The 16,012-nt window shown below is 38.5% G+C and overlaps 2 protein-coding genes across 3 annotated transcripts; both read left to right on the top strand.

Annotated features, from left to right (window-relative positions):
- Positions 1–7,350: 7,350 nt before the first annotated feature.
- Positions 7,351–13,692, top strand: LOC115741123 (carotenoid 9,10(9',10')-cleavage dioxygenase 1-like). 2 transcript variants are annotated; one of them, XM_030674848.2, is made up of 13 exons: positions 7,351–7,472; positions 7,850–7,990; positions 10,819–10,921; positions 11,074–11,333; positions 11,456–11,635; positions 11,725–11,803; positions 11,900–11,981; positions 12,054–12,116; positions 12,221–12,359; positions 12,446–12,761; positions 12,863–12,933; positions 13,011–13,172; positions 13,266–13,692. In XM_030674848.2, exons 1-13 carry the CDS (start codon positions 7,362–7,364, stop codon positions 13,374–13,376), a joined length of 1,818 nt encoding a protein of 605 aa, XP_030530708.1. In that variant the 5' UTR covers positions 7,351–7,361; the 3' UTR covers positions 13,377–13,692. The 2 variants fall into 2 exon arrangements, with proteins under 2 accessions (XP_030530708.1, XP_048133399.1); XM_048277442.1 differs by having other exon boundaries at positions 12,443–12,761.
- A 1,480-nt stretch (positions 13,693–15,172) lies between these two features.
- Positions 15,173–16,012, top strand: LOC115740940 (putative RING-H2 finger protein ATL12). Its single transcript, XM_030674590.1, has one exon. It carries the CDS (start codon positions 15,173–15,175, stop codon positions 16,010–16,012), a length of 840 nt encoding a protein of 279 aa, XP_030530450.1.

Here is a 16,012-nt window from a genome sequence, read left to right as displayed (position 1 = left end):
TATGATATCATTTTCCCATTCATTCACCATATTCCCAACACTGCATAGATTCATGCTTTGGTACGTCGGTCGAAGAGAATGCGTAAGGGTAGTAAAACGGGTACCTTGAGCTCTAGTCGAAAATTGTCCTTCCTAAGTATATATATTGATTAGATCAGGGATTCGATCCAAGCTTTGTCCTATGGTCGTCAGGCAAACAAACCGACACAATCTTTCACGTGGTGGCTCCTTGACGGTGCTACCATCAAAGGAAGAAAAGAAACGAACTAGTTCGTTTCGATGCTCACTTTCATCCATGATCTCTTTAGATTGGATTGAACCGTGATGCCAACCTTCACTTGGCAATAATACTGGTCATGAGATTCCTTCTTTGGTAAATTTTCAAACACCAATACATGTTCAATTTAATGGAAAAAATTACCAAAAAAGTCATAAATCTATTGTAATTGTGCCAATTTAATTCTAAACATCTTTTTTTTGCTAGTTGAGTCCTAAACCTATTACGGTTGTGTCAATTCAGTCCATTTTGCTAGTCGATGTTGACGTCCACAAATTTTAACAATATTTTTTCCCTTATTTTTTTGTTCCTTTTTTTTTTTTGTTTGCTACTGTGGCGGCGAGCTTCGACGACCCTCGCTAGAGCTCGACGGTTCTTGGTGAGGGCTTCGCAGCCCTTGACCGGCCTTGCTAGGGCCATGGCTGCCGCGAGTAAAGCCGCTTTCGCCTGTGGCCGGTGAGGCCATAGCCGCCTTCTCCCATGGCCGGCAAGGCCACGGCGAAGGCGGCCATAGCCTTGCCCACGACATCCATAGCCCTAGCGAGGCCGCTTGAGGGTCGCGCGGTCCTTGTCGGCGATCGGTGAGGGCTTCGTAGCTCTTGCCTAGTGGTCGGCGAGTTTTGGCAGCGCTTGCTAGTGCTTACAGGCCACAGTAGTAGTAGAGTAGTAGAGGGAAAAAAGACAACTAGAAAAGAAAAGGAAAAAATAAAAATTACATTTAAAATATTAAAATATTATTAAAAATTGTTCACATTAGTTTAAAGGATGCCGCATCAACGCCAATCGGCACTGAATTGGTATAATTACAAAAGGTTTAGCACTCAACTTACAAAAAAAAAGTTTAGGATTGAATTGACACAATTGTAATAAGTTTAGGACTTTTTTAATAATTCTCCCTCAATTTAATTCACGGACTATATCAAATGTTCAATGTTGTCCTTCCATTAATTCAAGTTTATGGACAACATTAAAAATTTTCGTATAGTCCATGGACTAAACAAAACATGTACTAAAAGTTCAGGAATTACATTGAACAATTAAAAATTTAGGGATGACATTGCACACTGGGCTAAAGTTCAATGATCACATTGGACAAATTTAAAGTTCAGACCATATTACATGTTGGACCAAAGTTAAGAGATCATTTGTGTCATTTACCCAAAAGAAAACATGTCCAACAGTATCTCCGATCATTTCCATTTTGTTACAATTTCCAATACCGAATATATGAGATAAAGAATCAATGATCAATCTGTCGATCATATCTTCGATTTTTATTGGGTTCCATTTTTCTTTAAATATGTTCCATATTTTACAGACTTGACCTGTGGCCGCTGTATGGAATAGCCACTTCATGGGAATAAAATAACACAGGAGGAATGACATAGCTATTTTAAATAGAACAGTCATTCCAAGATATATTACCGATTGAGAATGCATTTGAAATTTCTAAGTTCTTAGGAAGGATCGAAATCCCACCTTAACTGGAGGCTCCAAGGCCATCTGCCACATGAGATACGAAGAGAATCAGAAATCTATAAGGTGATTCAAAGCATGTCAAAATTTGCCGTCTGAATTTTGATGTTAATACTATTATTGTGGGAAAATTACCAAAAAATTCCTAAACTTATTGCGATCGTGCCAATTCAGCTTGTCCGACCAATTTTGGCTGGAAATCACCGACGTCGTGCGGTCGGTGCTAACGTGCATATGTTTTTTTTATAATATTTTATTTATTTCCGATGCTAACATGGTGCGATCGGGGCGCAATCGGGGCTGACATGGCAAAAGAGGATCACCGGAGCTAGCCGGGCACTAGACTGTTGCGACCTAAAAAGTGGTCTTTTCAGGTTAACGGATTATTAGGTTAATCAGATTAACTAACCTAATTCGGACTCTCCCAAGTCCTACCGAATCGCAACTTAGGTTCAATTACGTGCCAAGATTTTAAATTGCAACCGCCACTAATCTTTTATGGTAGGTAGATTAGAAACTTAAATAAAGTATTCGGGAGAAAATACTTTATTTCATACGAACCAGAGATTAAATGGATTCGGGGACTTGGTTACATTAACTTTTCAATTACTGTCCTTTCGGTACCCGATTTTCATGAAAAATCCTTAGTTTGATGATTTGAATTATTTTTTTTTTTTGGTTTTCTTTTATTAAATGCAATGCTAATGCAATATACCCATATGACATGTGAGATGTAATGACATGGCAAAAATACGTGACATGGCATAATGACATGGCAAATATGCATGACAAGGAAAATATAATAATGCAAACTAAACTATAATGCTATGCAACGTGAATGGTATTTTTTGGTATATTTTTGTGTATTTTCGGATTTAGGAAAAAATAAAGGTAAAAGACTACCTAAAGTGAAATGACATCCAATTTAATTTAAGAAATTGATTTCTCAAAGTCCTAATTTTTATTAGATGTTATTTTCATGCAAATGTATGAGAGAACATGATTTAACCTGAGAAAAATGCAACATCTTTTTTTTGAATTTTTTAGGAATTTATTTAAACCATGAAAATAATGAAATTTGAACAAAAATAAACAATATTGCCCATAAAACACCTTTAAATCCGAAATTCCGATTTTTATTCACAACATCCCCCGAGATTAGGGTTAGCAAGTGAATATATTATAGAATTACCGTCGTCCATATATACATAGGGCAAACCTTGAAATTCTATTTAGGAATTAGCGATTCGCTCCTCGAAATCGAGGATTTGATATCTAATTCACACGTACGGGCACGATCGTACTTCGAGATCAAAGTCATATGTTGCCTTTAATGTACGTTTTCCGAGGGACAAAACACAAATAGGGAGCATGTGTTATGGGCAAGATTGTTTATTTAAGTGCAAATTTTAACAAACAATCAATCACATGAATAAATAAATATGCATAAGAACATAAAATGTAGAGACTACGAGTTACCAGACGAGATGTAAAAAGGTCAACCAGACATCGAAGCAAAGTCAACAAGTCATCACAAGTATTATAATCAAAAGTTGAAAGAATTTACCTTTTTTAAGCAAAAATTCGAGCACTTGCAATTCACTGTAGAAAACCCCCTTTGATCCAAGTTTGCATAGGACAGGAGTTGATCACAGAGTTTGAAGTGGCGTTAGAGCAAGGTGGCGTCGGATATGCACAAACCGTGAACAAACGAGAGCCGAGATCAGAGTTATATCGATGTGGGGCAAGTGGCGTCCAGTGTGGTCTTGAAGAGCCAAGAAATTTTTGTCCCCTCGTATGCTCTTTTTCCTCCCTTCAAATTGTCGTATCCTTTCTCTGGATGAAGTTCCTCTTCCTTTTCAGACTTGTGGCCGTGTATATTCAATTCCTTAGTCTTCTCAAATTCTGGTGGACGCATGCAGGAAAAGGAAACACAATTCTCTCACCCTCTCGTGTGTAGCTCTCAAAAAATTCTCAATATTTTGAACGTGGAACCCCTTTTGAGTGAACATCCACGTACTTTTATAGGTGAAGTAGTCCAGAATCTTCAAGGAAAAAGAGCATATTTTCTTTCTTATTGTGAATATGTGAAATATCTCATCAATATCTCTTCTTTATTCCTTCACGGGATTTTTCCTTGAGCCTTACACAATTCTTTTTATTTTTTTCCAGTCTGATGCAGAAGAAGATTGGGCTTGAAGAATCAAATCTTTACCCAATTTGCTTGAATTCTTTCCTCTTTTGAATTTTTTTTTTATCGAAATCTCACGTGAACGATTGGCTTTTCTCCGTGCAGATTCTTGCCTAATGCCGCGACGTCAGAATAGTCCACATGTGAAGCGCATGGAATTTTCAGACATGAGCCTAAACGAACTTACTGAAAACTCACGTGTACCAATCCAAATATTTCAATTGAGCTTCAAATATTCCACCGTCGCCTTTGGTCCACAATAGCGCAAATGCAATATATGTTAAACTAAATATGCTAGGCATGAAAACTTATTTTTTTGTGAGAACTAAAACTACCCTTTTTTTAATGCATGATAATTGATTTAAATAAAAATCAAAATTTAGGTGTCAACATAGACGAGGCCATCGTGATTGCGGGCAAGGCCGACTCACCTTGATATGGGTGGGGTCAGCCTCGTGAGGGCCTCACTGGTTGCAGGCATGGCGGCCTGGCGAGTTTGCCTTTGCCCGTGGGTGGCGAGGCTTCCCTTGCTCATCCACATCCCGGCGAGGCCAGGCAAGGACTTTGCGGCCCTCGCCTAGTGGTTGGCGAGCTCCTGCAACCATCGCTAACCATAGCGAAGAAAAGAATGAAGGAAAAGGAAAAAAAGAAAAAGAAAATCAATAAAAATATTATAAAAAATTATCCACATTAGTGCATGTCGCGACACTTCAGCGATTTCCCTCTAAAATTGACTAGATGGATTGGATTTACACAAATGTAAACCGTTTAGAACTCAATTGGTAAAAAAAAAAAGTTTAGGATTTAATTGACACAATTACAATAGATTTAAGACTTTTTTGATAATTTTTCCTCATTATCGCATGTGTGAGCTATAATTACATAACCGAAATCTACGTACTATTCATTTTCTTAGTAAAACGAACCTGCTGTTAAAAAGAAACAAGTAAAAAGTATTGCATTTATTCCATTAGTACGTCCCCTTTTATTTCTGGTGTGTACAAATACTTCGGATAGCCAGTATTTTTCAATAAAAATCCATTTATAGATTACTCTAATAGAGTTAATAGAGTGTGTTTTCTTTGTAATCACACGCACACACGAAGAAAAAAGAAAATGATTTACCGTTGTTCAATTGACCAATGATGGAATCCTTGGAAGTCTCCATCCATGTTGGGAAACCCTCAAATACTTCATATCACCTTGGGGGACTTCATTGTATTTAAACTAAGATAGAATACATCTCTAGCGATAAACATGAATATCTATTAAAAAGACAAAAAAATTATTATTCTTTCTTCTTTACTAATTTAAGACAAATCTCCTACTAAATTTGGACTCTGCTGACAAGTCATCCTTATCTTTCCAATGGAATAACTATAAAAAAAGTCCTAAATATATTGCAATTGTGTCAATTTAGTGTAATTTTTTAAACCAATTTAGTCCTAAATCTTTTGTATTTGTGCCAATTCAGTCTTTCCAGCCGACTAGGAGCTATCGACACTAATGTGGATGCTGTCGGGCGAGCGGCCACGACTCTCGCTGGCCCTAAAGTCTAAGCAAAAAAAAAAAAAAAAAAAAGACAAAAGAAAAAATTATAAAAAAATTAAAATATTACTGAAAATTGCCACATCGGCGTTTGCTGGCCAAAGTTGATCTAAAGGACTGAATTGGTACAAACACAAAAAATTTAAGACTAAATTAGAAACAAAAAAGTTTAGAACTGAATTGACACTTTTCTAATGGATTTAGGACTTTTTTTTGTTGTTGTAATTTTTCCTCTTTCCAGCAGAGTGAGATACATCTGATTTTCATTTTCTACTGCTACATTGTCTTAATCCTAACTCCTCGTTACTAACTAATAAATGGAATTTTCCTGAAATTTCCCCACATCAGCTCCAACATACATAGAAAATAGACGGGTGTCTGAGATATATTGTGAGGTCGTATGACGTCATACTCTAAGACAAGTATATGAGGGTAATCAATCTTTAAAGTGGGACGGATACTTCTTCTTTGGGATTAATTTAAAATGACTATCGTGAATGTAAACTAACACGCTTTTATAACGCAGCCTATGTTTTTAAGTTGCCAGATAATTGCCCAGTTTTCTATTAGCAGCGATGGATTCTTGCACACCCACAACATCGAATGATCCAAGAACGGAATGCCAATTTTCGTAGTTTTCTCAGTTGTCTTGTGCCAAACAAGTGGCAAACTACTAAGTTTACCCTTTTGTTCTTTATTTTTGGCCGATTGTTTAGTTTGTTTTTTTCACATTGTATTTTCTGCACATAAATTCGTTGCTAAGTATGAATGCCACATTTCAAACGTTCAATTTGGTATCGTAATTTGTATCTAATATGTATTTAGCAAACAAAATTTGGTGAATGCTTAGTATCAAAGGACTGTTCTCAAATGCGAAAATTAAGCATGAGTTTGAATTTTTTTTATTCTTTTTGGGGTGTTGCAGTCAAAGAGATAATGATCAATCTTCGTGCGGCGACGATGTTAATTACATAATTCATTCCTCGAGATATTCATCGAATATCAGCACCTTGGGAGAGATCACAAATCATTGACAACACCTGACTACATTTCGTTTCCTTGGTCAATTTCGTATAACGGAAAGAAAAATAACCCACTTTAAGAGATATAAAAGATCCAAAAATAGGAAAATCTTTATCGAATTGTTGATTTTCTACGAAACAACCGGAGGAGATATGTTAAGTGCTCCAAACCATATTGAATTATCGATGTGGCCACTTTGCTCGACACCACTCACGCTCTCACCTCAACAAAGTCATCCATGCATGCCTAGACTAAAGAAAGGGTAAGCATCTTTTTTCAAACAGTCATACTTGAAGACATCGGTAGGGATCGAATTTGAGATCCAACATTTGTTTTCATGCATTAAACTCCAAGTCTTTATCCCCGGCTTTTGCGAACCGTTCGGGTTGCATAAGTATGCAATTGTATTAATATCCACCAGCTTACGCGTTAGAATATTCGAAGGTGAGCAATGGCTGGATTCGACCTATGTCGCGACACTTTGAGATATATCACCCACCCCGGCACATTCCCCTCCCAATAAACGACAGCAGCTACAGCTTTTGTTACAGACTAATTCTAATGACACAGATCATTGGAACGTAGGGTTTTTCTGCTTGGAACTGGTTTTCCTGCTTTCCATCGTCTGTCCTTTCTGGGAGAGAGAAGTGTGAGTGAATATCCGTCTTGGAGAGAGCGACATCTCTGTCATTGGACGACTTTTGAGGCCTCTTGTTATATATAGCTAAGGGTCGTGACTGCCATCACCGTAGCCTCTCTTTTTGTTCCTGATAACCACCATTATAGATGTAATCTCTCATAGCATTGCAGCAGCAGCAGCAGAAGAAGAAGAAGAAGAAGAAGAAGATGGCACTGTCTTCTCATGCTTTGCATGTCACTGCATCTCTTCACAAGCCATCCATTTCTCAAAGTCGTAGTTTTGATCGCCTGAAGCTGTCGGTACCGTTGGATCAGAAGGTAATACTTGTCGAGAGAGAGGGTGTCGTCGTTTCTTTTGGCTGAAAAACTTGCCGTCCAAATTCAGATAGTTCATTCTGTTTGTTTTTTCGGTATTTCATGCGGTTATATTCCAGGCAAAAACGTTCTGCATGCGGAAAGATTGATTCTTTATAACTTTTGCTATGGAAATGCCCTTAGCTTGGCAAGGTCTTAACTATGCATGCTCATTCTCCAATCTCCACATGATTTCAAGATTTCAAGTGAACAGTTCATATGATCATGTGAGACAAATAGATCCTTACTACCCAGCCTCCTCTAACTTATTGCTGTTACACATGCAATCAGATTCAGATTCAGTTTCATTCATGACCTTGCTGAAAATATTTGTCTCCCAGCCTTTGTGGAAGGTCAGGTTGCCACAGAAGCCGTGGCCAGAACACGTGCTTGAAGCCCTGAAAAGCACTTCCAGGAAAATGCTGGAGGCTTTCGTGGATTCCGTTTTCCGGTTCGTCGATCAGCCATTGCTTCCCTCTCAGGTACCAGAAAACTTGAATGACAGACATATGAATCATGGAAGGAGATAGAAAAAGGATTGAAATGGTTAGTTTTTGTGCTCTAGGGATAAAGATTTCATTAGGCATAGAGCTGGAATGGATTGGTTAAACCAGCCATCCAAACATGCTAAGTTCATTCAAGAAGCAACTTCCATGTTACATTGTCATATTCTAGAAAAAATGTCTCACTACCTACTAACTTGATCGCTGTCCAGTTCAAATATATCAAGAGTTCACATAAAATAATGTTTTTCATCTTGAAATGTGAACATGATGTTTGCATACCTTTAGACATTTTTCGTGTTTTTTCACAGGAAAACAATCACACTTTTAACTATCAAAAGTAAAAGTAATTATCAGGTGAAGTTTGAAAGCCCAAACTTAAACCAAAGGGAAATGCTTCCCCGACATTACTATCGGGGACGGCACAATCTCAACCGTAGATTCACACATCATCCCGCGTGTTTTGCATAAAGCATTCATTGATTATGAGATCATGTGGTAAAAAATAACTAACGATCTTGTCAGGCTAGCAACTTTCTAAACTAAATATCCCTTGTGACACAAAAATTTCAGTCGGGACACATAGGGCCTGCATGGTAATCATTCTCATTCTCCGATTTTGATTCAGGGAACAAAAAAGGATGAGAATTGCATTTGGTAAAGCAAATAAATTTGATTTTGATTCTGTTCCCGGAATCGGTTTTGGAGAATCAGAATCATTTTTAGAACAAAATCCAGAACAAAAAAAAAATTGATTCCGGAAAAAAGAATCACTTTTGAGAATCATAAAACAAAATAAAGTCTCACATCTCTTACTTTTCCCTTTCATTTCTCTCGTCATTTTTCTCTCAACCTAATAAAAATAAAATAAAATAAAAAGAAACAAATTTAAAAAAAATTGGAAAATCTGTAAAAAATCTCAAAAAATTTAGAAAATCCCTAAAAATAGAATAAGCTTATATTAGGCTAGTTTGACCTCATTTTCATAAATTTGCGCCTAAATTTCCAGATTTCATAGATTTCACTTTTCCGCAAAAAATGTCACAGAAGATAATGACATCCAACATGTGGATGATAACATATATACGCGTAACCGTGCATCACAAAATGTAAACATCTACACATGAAGCTGAAGTTAAACACCCACTTGGATTGAGGACAGAGGCTGCAAAATGATAGTGAAGGACTTGTACTTTGTATCAAGGAGGATAATTTTTTTTTTTCAGTGGATAATTTGATTATTCGGCTGCTATGTTTGCATGTATTTTGGACAACGTAACATTTACAGAAAAAAATGAGTTATTAATATGGGAATTGTCTCATGCTTCAATCGAACTTCAAACGTAATGTATTAAAATTTGTGTTTCATTTATGACATGCTAAAAAAATGCATTTTAAATTATTTTAGTGTGCATTGGAAATTAGTCTTCAATTTAGGATGAAATTTACAAAGTAACTACATAGTTATTTGACTTAAATGAAAAAAATTAAGAAGAGAAACAGTTTTTTGAAACAGAAATTTTGTGCAGTTATCAAACGCGTTTCTATTCCAGGAACAGAAATTTTGGGCGGTTATCAAACGCATTTTGATTCTCTAAAACTCATCCAGGAATAGAATCAGAAAAAGTCATTTTAATCGAAATTAGTTTTCCGGAACAGAATGGTTCCCATGCATAGCCATAATATATCAATAGTGGTCCATGCACTTCGTGCATTATTGAATAGCCTCTCTGATATCTTATTGCAATTTACGAGATATTTATGCTCATCATGATGTTGTCAAAAACATGAAATCATGTTTTTTTTTTATACCACCGATGGATCAAACTGTATGAGTGGTTTGCAGGAATTATTACTATATTGCGTTTTTAATGATAAAATTTATTTAAAAAAACTCAAAATTAGTAAATAAAGATTAAAATTTTTTGGTGGTTCTATTTAAATAAATAAAATCGACACACAACATATGAAATTATGACTTAAAATCGATTTACGAATCATAGAGGACACAAATTCATTTAGAGAAAGGGGTAATTTATCAAATATTTCCAATTATTTACTATAGAAGAATATTTTATTTCAACAATTTAATGTCAAGGAACCTATACTTTTAAAAAGTTATTATTTATAGCTCATCTTTGCTGTTGAGTATTTTATCAGAATAATGATTCATAAATAGCAACTATTGCTCGGGTATGATTTTGATGATATGATGATTGTCGAAGAAGCTAGGCTTTGATTATATCTCATAACAAAAAATACTAGATGGGTATTTCTTACTGTTTTTAACTTGTTCGCCATTATGACCAAAAAAAAAAAAAAAACTTGTTCGCCATGGCAACTACAGTAAACCAAAGAAGAACATAGTCTTTGAAAAACTGTTTTACTCTGCGGACCAGACTTAAACTACCTATTCCGCTCCTCCTGTGTCAATCTATTCCTATGAAATAGCTATTCCACTCTTGTTTTGATCCATTGGGTGAACCAAAGGTCACGTAAGATAGAATGAAACTAATGTAAGGAACAAAATGGAACTGAATAAAGATCGGAGATACAGTCGATAGATGGATAAGTGATTCTTTATCTCTCTTACATTTGGTATGGAAAAATTGTAATACAATAAGATTGGTAGGAAGTATCATAGATCATATGGACTCTAGACATGTTTTCTGCTCAGTTATAGTGGCTATTCCCATTTAGATACATTCCTACGCACCAAGCACAACCTTAGGATAATTCCAGAGATATAAATAGCAAGTTGATTTGGAAAATAGTGTGCCTAAAGTAAGAGCGTTGCATGCGTGCAGAAAAACTTTGCTCCAGTCGAAGAAATTGGCGAGGCAATTGTGGTCGCTTGCTGCGAAGGCGACATTCCTGTCAATTTTCCACAGGGAGTTCTCGTTAGAAACGGTAGGCAAACTACAAGTTTCAGTTTATTTTTCTTCACTCTGTAAGTAGAGAACTCAAAGTACGCATGGCACTCTCGGCAATGCTTGTAGAAGCAGAAGTACGACTAGCTTCTCAATATAGCTGACAATTGAGTCTAATGTATGGTGATGCAGGTCCAAATCCTCTGTTTGGCGGCCTTAAATCCACGGAATCAATCTTTGGAAGATCAAGCCAAACATGGGTCGAGGGAGAAGGCATGCTTCACGCGGTATATTTTGAAAAGGGATCCGGCGGAAATTGGCTACTATCCTACAAAAACCGATACGTCGAGTCCGACACTTTCAAGTTAGAGAAGCCACAAAACAAGCCGTCTTTTCTTCCAGCTCTTGAAGGAGATTCTTGGGCTATTATGGCTGCTTATCTCCTGAACACTGTATGACTATCCTTCCCTTCATCTGAACTTAACTCTTCTCCAAATATAAACATTATTTATTTGCCTTTACGTAAATTTTTAGCTCTATCTACAGCATAAGTTGAATTATTTCGTCTTAATAGCTTAGGTATGGAGCGGTGAATAAGTACATGAGCAACACTAATGTTCTCGAGCACGCGGGGAAAACATATACGGTTGCAGAGAATTACGTGCCTCAAGAAGTAGATATCGTCACGTTGGAAGCTGGTGGTGATTGGAACTTCGGAGGGGAGTGGGATCAACCTTTCACTAGCCATCCAAAGGTTCGATCTTTCAATATGTACAGTATGCCTCGCCATTTATAGGATTGATCTAATTTCATTGATCTGGAAATGATAACTTTGTACGATAGAGAGCACCTGAATCGGGGGAGCTGGTCACCATGGGAATAAATGCTGCGAGACCTTACTATGCTGTGGGCGTCATATCTGGTAATTCGCTCCATCTTAATTTCACGAAATTGTCGACCTCTATGATAAGCATTACAGGAACAGACTACGAGTCTCGAGATTGGTTAATTGTTTCAGCTGATGGGAAGAAACTCAATCACAAGGCCGATCTCGAGTTTGATCGGAGCATTCTCAGCCATGAAATTGGTGTCACACATAAGTGAGCATTCTAGTTTGGAAACTTCGGACGGCGACAATGTACGAGATTGACCAATGCTTTACTTGGTTTTAGGTACAATGTGATCATTGACCATCCCCTTGTCTTTGACATGAAGCGACTCCTCAATGGTGGACCGTGAGTGGAATCCAAAGTCTTGAATTCTTTACGTTCTTGTATTTTTAGCCATACTTTTCAAGCACGCCAAGCAGCTTTAAACCAATCGCTTTCTTGGAATGTAGGTTACTGAAGTATGACAAGGAAGGGTATGCGAGGATAGGGGTGATGCCTCGATATGGAGACGCGAGTTCAGTCCGATGGTTTTATGTAGAATCAAGCTGCACATTTCACATGTTCAACAGCTTTGAGGATGGTGATGAGGTATATTTTTCCTACAAGCTAAATTGGAGGGTAAAAAATCTCTTAGACCAGGCCTGAACTTGAACAATATTTCTGGACAAAAGCAGGTTGTGGTGAGAGGATGCAGAGCTCTTACAGCGGTGTTTCCGGGTCCCGATTGGGGTACAAACAAGTTCGATTGGTTCTCGAGAGGATTCGACTTCAGAGAACCGGTGGCTGCAAATGCCAACAAACACAGAGGCTATCTGTTTACCCGTGCCCACGAGTGGAGATTGAACATGGAAACTGGGGAAGTTCAGGAGTCCAATCTTACGGGCACCGAATTCTCTGTAGACTTCCCTTTCATAAATGCCGATTTCACCGGCTTGCCTAACAAGTATGGTTATGCTCAAGTCATCAATTCAAAGTCAAGCTCTGAATGTGGTAATGCAATGGCAGTCTCAACTCTCTGGTGCATGTCCACTTGCCCAAAACAGCCCAAAAGATCGGTTCCCCAATGTTTATGCATCACTTGTTTGATTCAGGAATGGCTAAATATGGAGGTCTAGTGAAATTATACGTCGGCGAACCTTGTCCTAGGCTATCCGACTCTGAGGTATTAGTGAAAGTTTTTTTGAGTCACTTTAATTAACCATTGTACATGAAAAGTACCTTACTGCAGCCTTGAATTAGGGAGGAGGAGATCGCGATTACTCGATAAAGGTCGAGTACCATAATTTCGAAAAGGACAGCTTCTGCAGTGGCAGCATTTTTGTCCCTAAGAAAGACGGTGTCGGAGAGGACAGTGGTTGGATTGTCTCTTGGGTACACAATGAAGAAACAGATGTGTCCCAGGTTAAGTTTGGGAGTTTCGATACAATCATCATGTAGCTTTGCCTACTGGGGTAACCACGTTCGACATGATTTTGAGACTCTGAAATTTTGCAGGTTCACGTGATTGATGCACAGAAGTTTGAAGGCGAGCCGGTAGCCAAAATCACTCTCCCTCAAAGGGTACCCTATGGATTTCATGGTACCTTCGTCTCGACGCCCAATTGATGATTGGGACACCAGTTTCTCATGTACAAATCATGGTAGTAGGCCTTACTTTTCTCGTCAGATAATAAGTTTTTGGCCTTTAGTATGTGTTTTTTTTTCCTAACATTCTGAGTCTTGTTTTGTGCTAGTATTTCCTGCTTATCATCAGCAGCCGCATCCGCACCGGAAAAGTAGGGAGTTAAGAGACTGGCTACCTCGAACTGCATAGCTCTATAATCTACTGTACACAATGAATGTTAAAAGTTAAGCATGTGTCAGGATGGTATCGGATGTTTAAGCCATCAAGACAATGACTGCGTTTGGTTCAGTTTTTCAAATGCGCTTTGGGCCTCTAAAGATCTGTGGCCAAATATCAGCGTGCTTTGAAAATTTATTGTTGGGATCACTTTGGGCAAATGCCAGTAACTCTCAAACCTCCCATGTTTTTAACTTCTTTTCGATCGTCCTGCAGATAAACACGCGCGCTAAGTGAGAGTGCAGGGTCTATTTGTTATATTAGCGCACTTTTTGGTTCAGGAGTGGCTAAATATGGAGGTCTAGCCAAATTGCACTTCGATGAACCTTGGTCTATGCTATCTAGTTCTGAGGTAACAAAAGTTCGAATCTAAAACTAATGAATCATACTAAATGTAAGGAATTACTTAAACTTGCCTTCAATTGGGGAGGAGTGATGAGAAGTTGATAAAAGTCGCGTACAACAGTTTCGACGGGAATTATTTCTGCAGTGGAAGCGTCTTTTTATTGCTAAGAGAGACTGCCGGAGAAGACAGCAGCTGGATTGTCTTGTCTCTTTGGTACACAAGGAGGAGACAGACGGGTCCGGAGTAAGTTCGGAGTTCACGACACTAAAAATTGTACTGAGCTTTCAATGAAACAAAAAAGTTCTGCTGCCAACTATGCCCGCTAATGATCTCACGATAAACTGCTGGTTGATGCAATTGATGCAGAAAAGTTTGAACGCTAGCCGATAGCCAAAATCACTCTGCCTCAAAGGGTACCTTATGGACGTCTAGGAACCTAAGTCATGTCACCGAATTGGTCACGAGATACCTCATCAGATGTGCGTACATCATCCTAATTAGCCTTGCTGTTCTCGCCAGATAGTGGATTTTACTTTGCTTGTACTCCGTGATGTTCATATTCCTGAGTTGTGTCATGCAATAACTAATGGACGAGAATTGTCCTTGTTAAGTTAAAGAAGCTTCAAAACTATAGGGTAGTTCAATGTGTGCAGGCCGCATTAACCTGTTCAGGATCATTCATTGGCAAGCCAATTATTTTTTTTTTGGCTTAAAGAAGTTCTAACTGCTTGAAATGGCCGATCATTAGGAGATTCGAAAGAGTAAATCCAAAAAAGGTGGTGGATTCTTCAGAAATGGAATCTGTTATCCGACAACAATGTCAAGTCGGATGAATATTTATTGTTGTCTTTCTTTATGTTCTAAAAGAAGTCATCGCTTCGGTGTTTGTCGTCGAGAATGAAACAAAATCTTCCAGTTGGAGGTTCACAACCCGACGGCAGAATACACAAAGGTTTAGGAACCTTCCTGCCACAAACTTATGTATGCAACCTGTGTAGTGTCCGGTGGCATTGGAAGGGTAGCTTAAATTAGATCGACAGAAGAAGACAGCATAATTGACCTGACCAAACCAATGATTACCGCGGACCATTCCGAATGAAAGACATAATTTCTGTGCCGTATATGCGCCCAGTTTACGCCTTATAAACCAGAAACAGGAACAGATTCGGTATTTTCCATTTGAGCAGATTCAACAGAATCTGATAACTCTTATCCATGAGGGCTTTAGCAGTGCTTGTAATGACTCTTTCCTTGATAAACCATGCGAAATCACAAGAAAATTCTGATTCCGGTTCCAAATTCCCCCACCCAAACTCTAGTCCGGTGTTCATTGCAGGAGTCCTCTCTGTGGTGTTCACTGCGATTCTTCTTGTTTTCCTCTATGTAAAGTTTCTTCACCGACTTCCGCTCGAGCTCCTGAGGCATGAAAACTCCAACTCCACTGGAGTTCAGTTGAGATCTTCAGGGTTCGAGAAAAGTGCAATCGACGCCCTCCCTTTCTTCAGGTTTTCCTCGTTGCGAGGATCAAAAAAGGGCCTAGAGTGCTCGATTTGCCTATCGAAGTTCCGAGATATCGAACTCCTCCGTCTGTTGCCTAAGTGCAAGCACGCATTTCACACGGCTTGCATTGACCAGTGGCTGGAAAGCAACTCCAGCTGCCCCTTATGCCGATACCCCTATGATCTGAGAGAGCTCATGCATTCTGCTAATTCAGAGAGCATGAGATTCGGTGAATGTTCTTCTAACTTGTCGGAGAATCCTGGCCTCAAAGTCTTTGTTCAGAGAGAACAGGATGATCAGGAAACAACGAGGCTCAGCCTCGGAAGCAGGACCCGCGATTTTAGCGAAAGCAACAGAGATGGTCATCCAAATTCCTTTCACAAGTTTAAGCATAAGATCATCCTCTCTGACATGACTATCAGGAACAGATGGAGTGATGTTAAATCTTCAGATTTGCTGTTCCTCAGCTCGGAGATGCTTCGTTATTCATCAAGTGAGAGATTTTCGCCCACGGAGTCGAGCGATGGAGGAGCTGACCGAAACAAAATAAGCTGA

Source organism: Rhodamnia argentea, chromosome 4 (genome assembly GCF_020921035.1).
Source record: "Rhodamnia argentea isolate NSW1041297 chromosome 4, ASM2092103v1, whole genome shotgun sequence".
Classification (NCBI taxonomy): domain Eukaryota; kingdom Viridiplantae; phylum Streptophyta; class Magnoliopsida; order Myrtales; family Myrtaceae; genus Rhodamnia; species Rhodamnia argentea.
The sequence above is the reverse complement of the archived record's forward strand: the minus strand, read 5'-3'. Positions and strand labels throughout refer to the sequence as shown.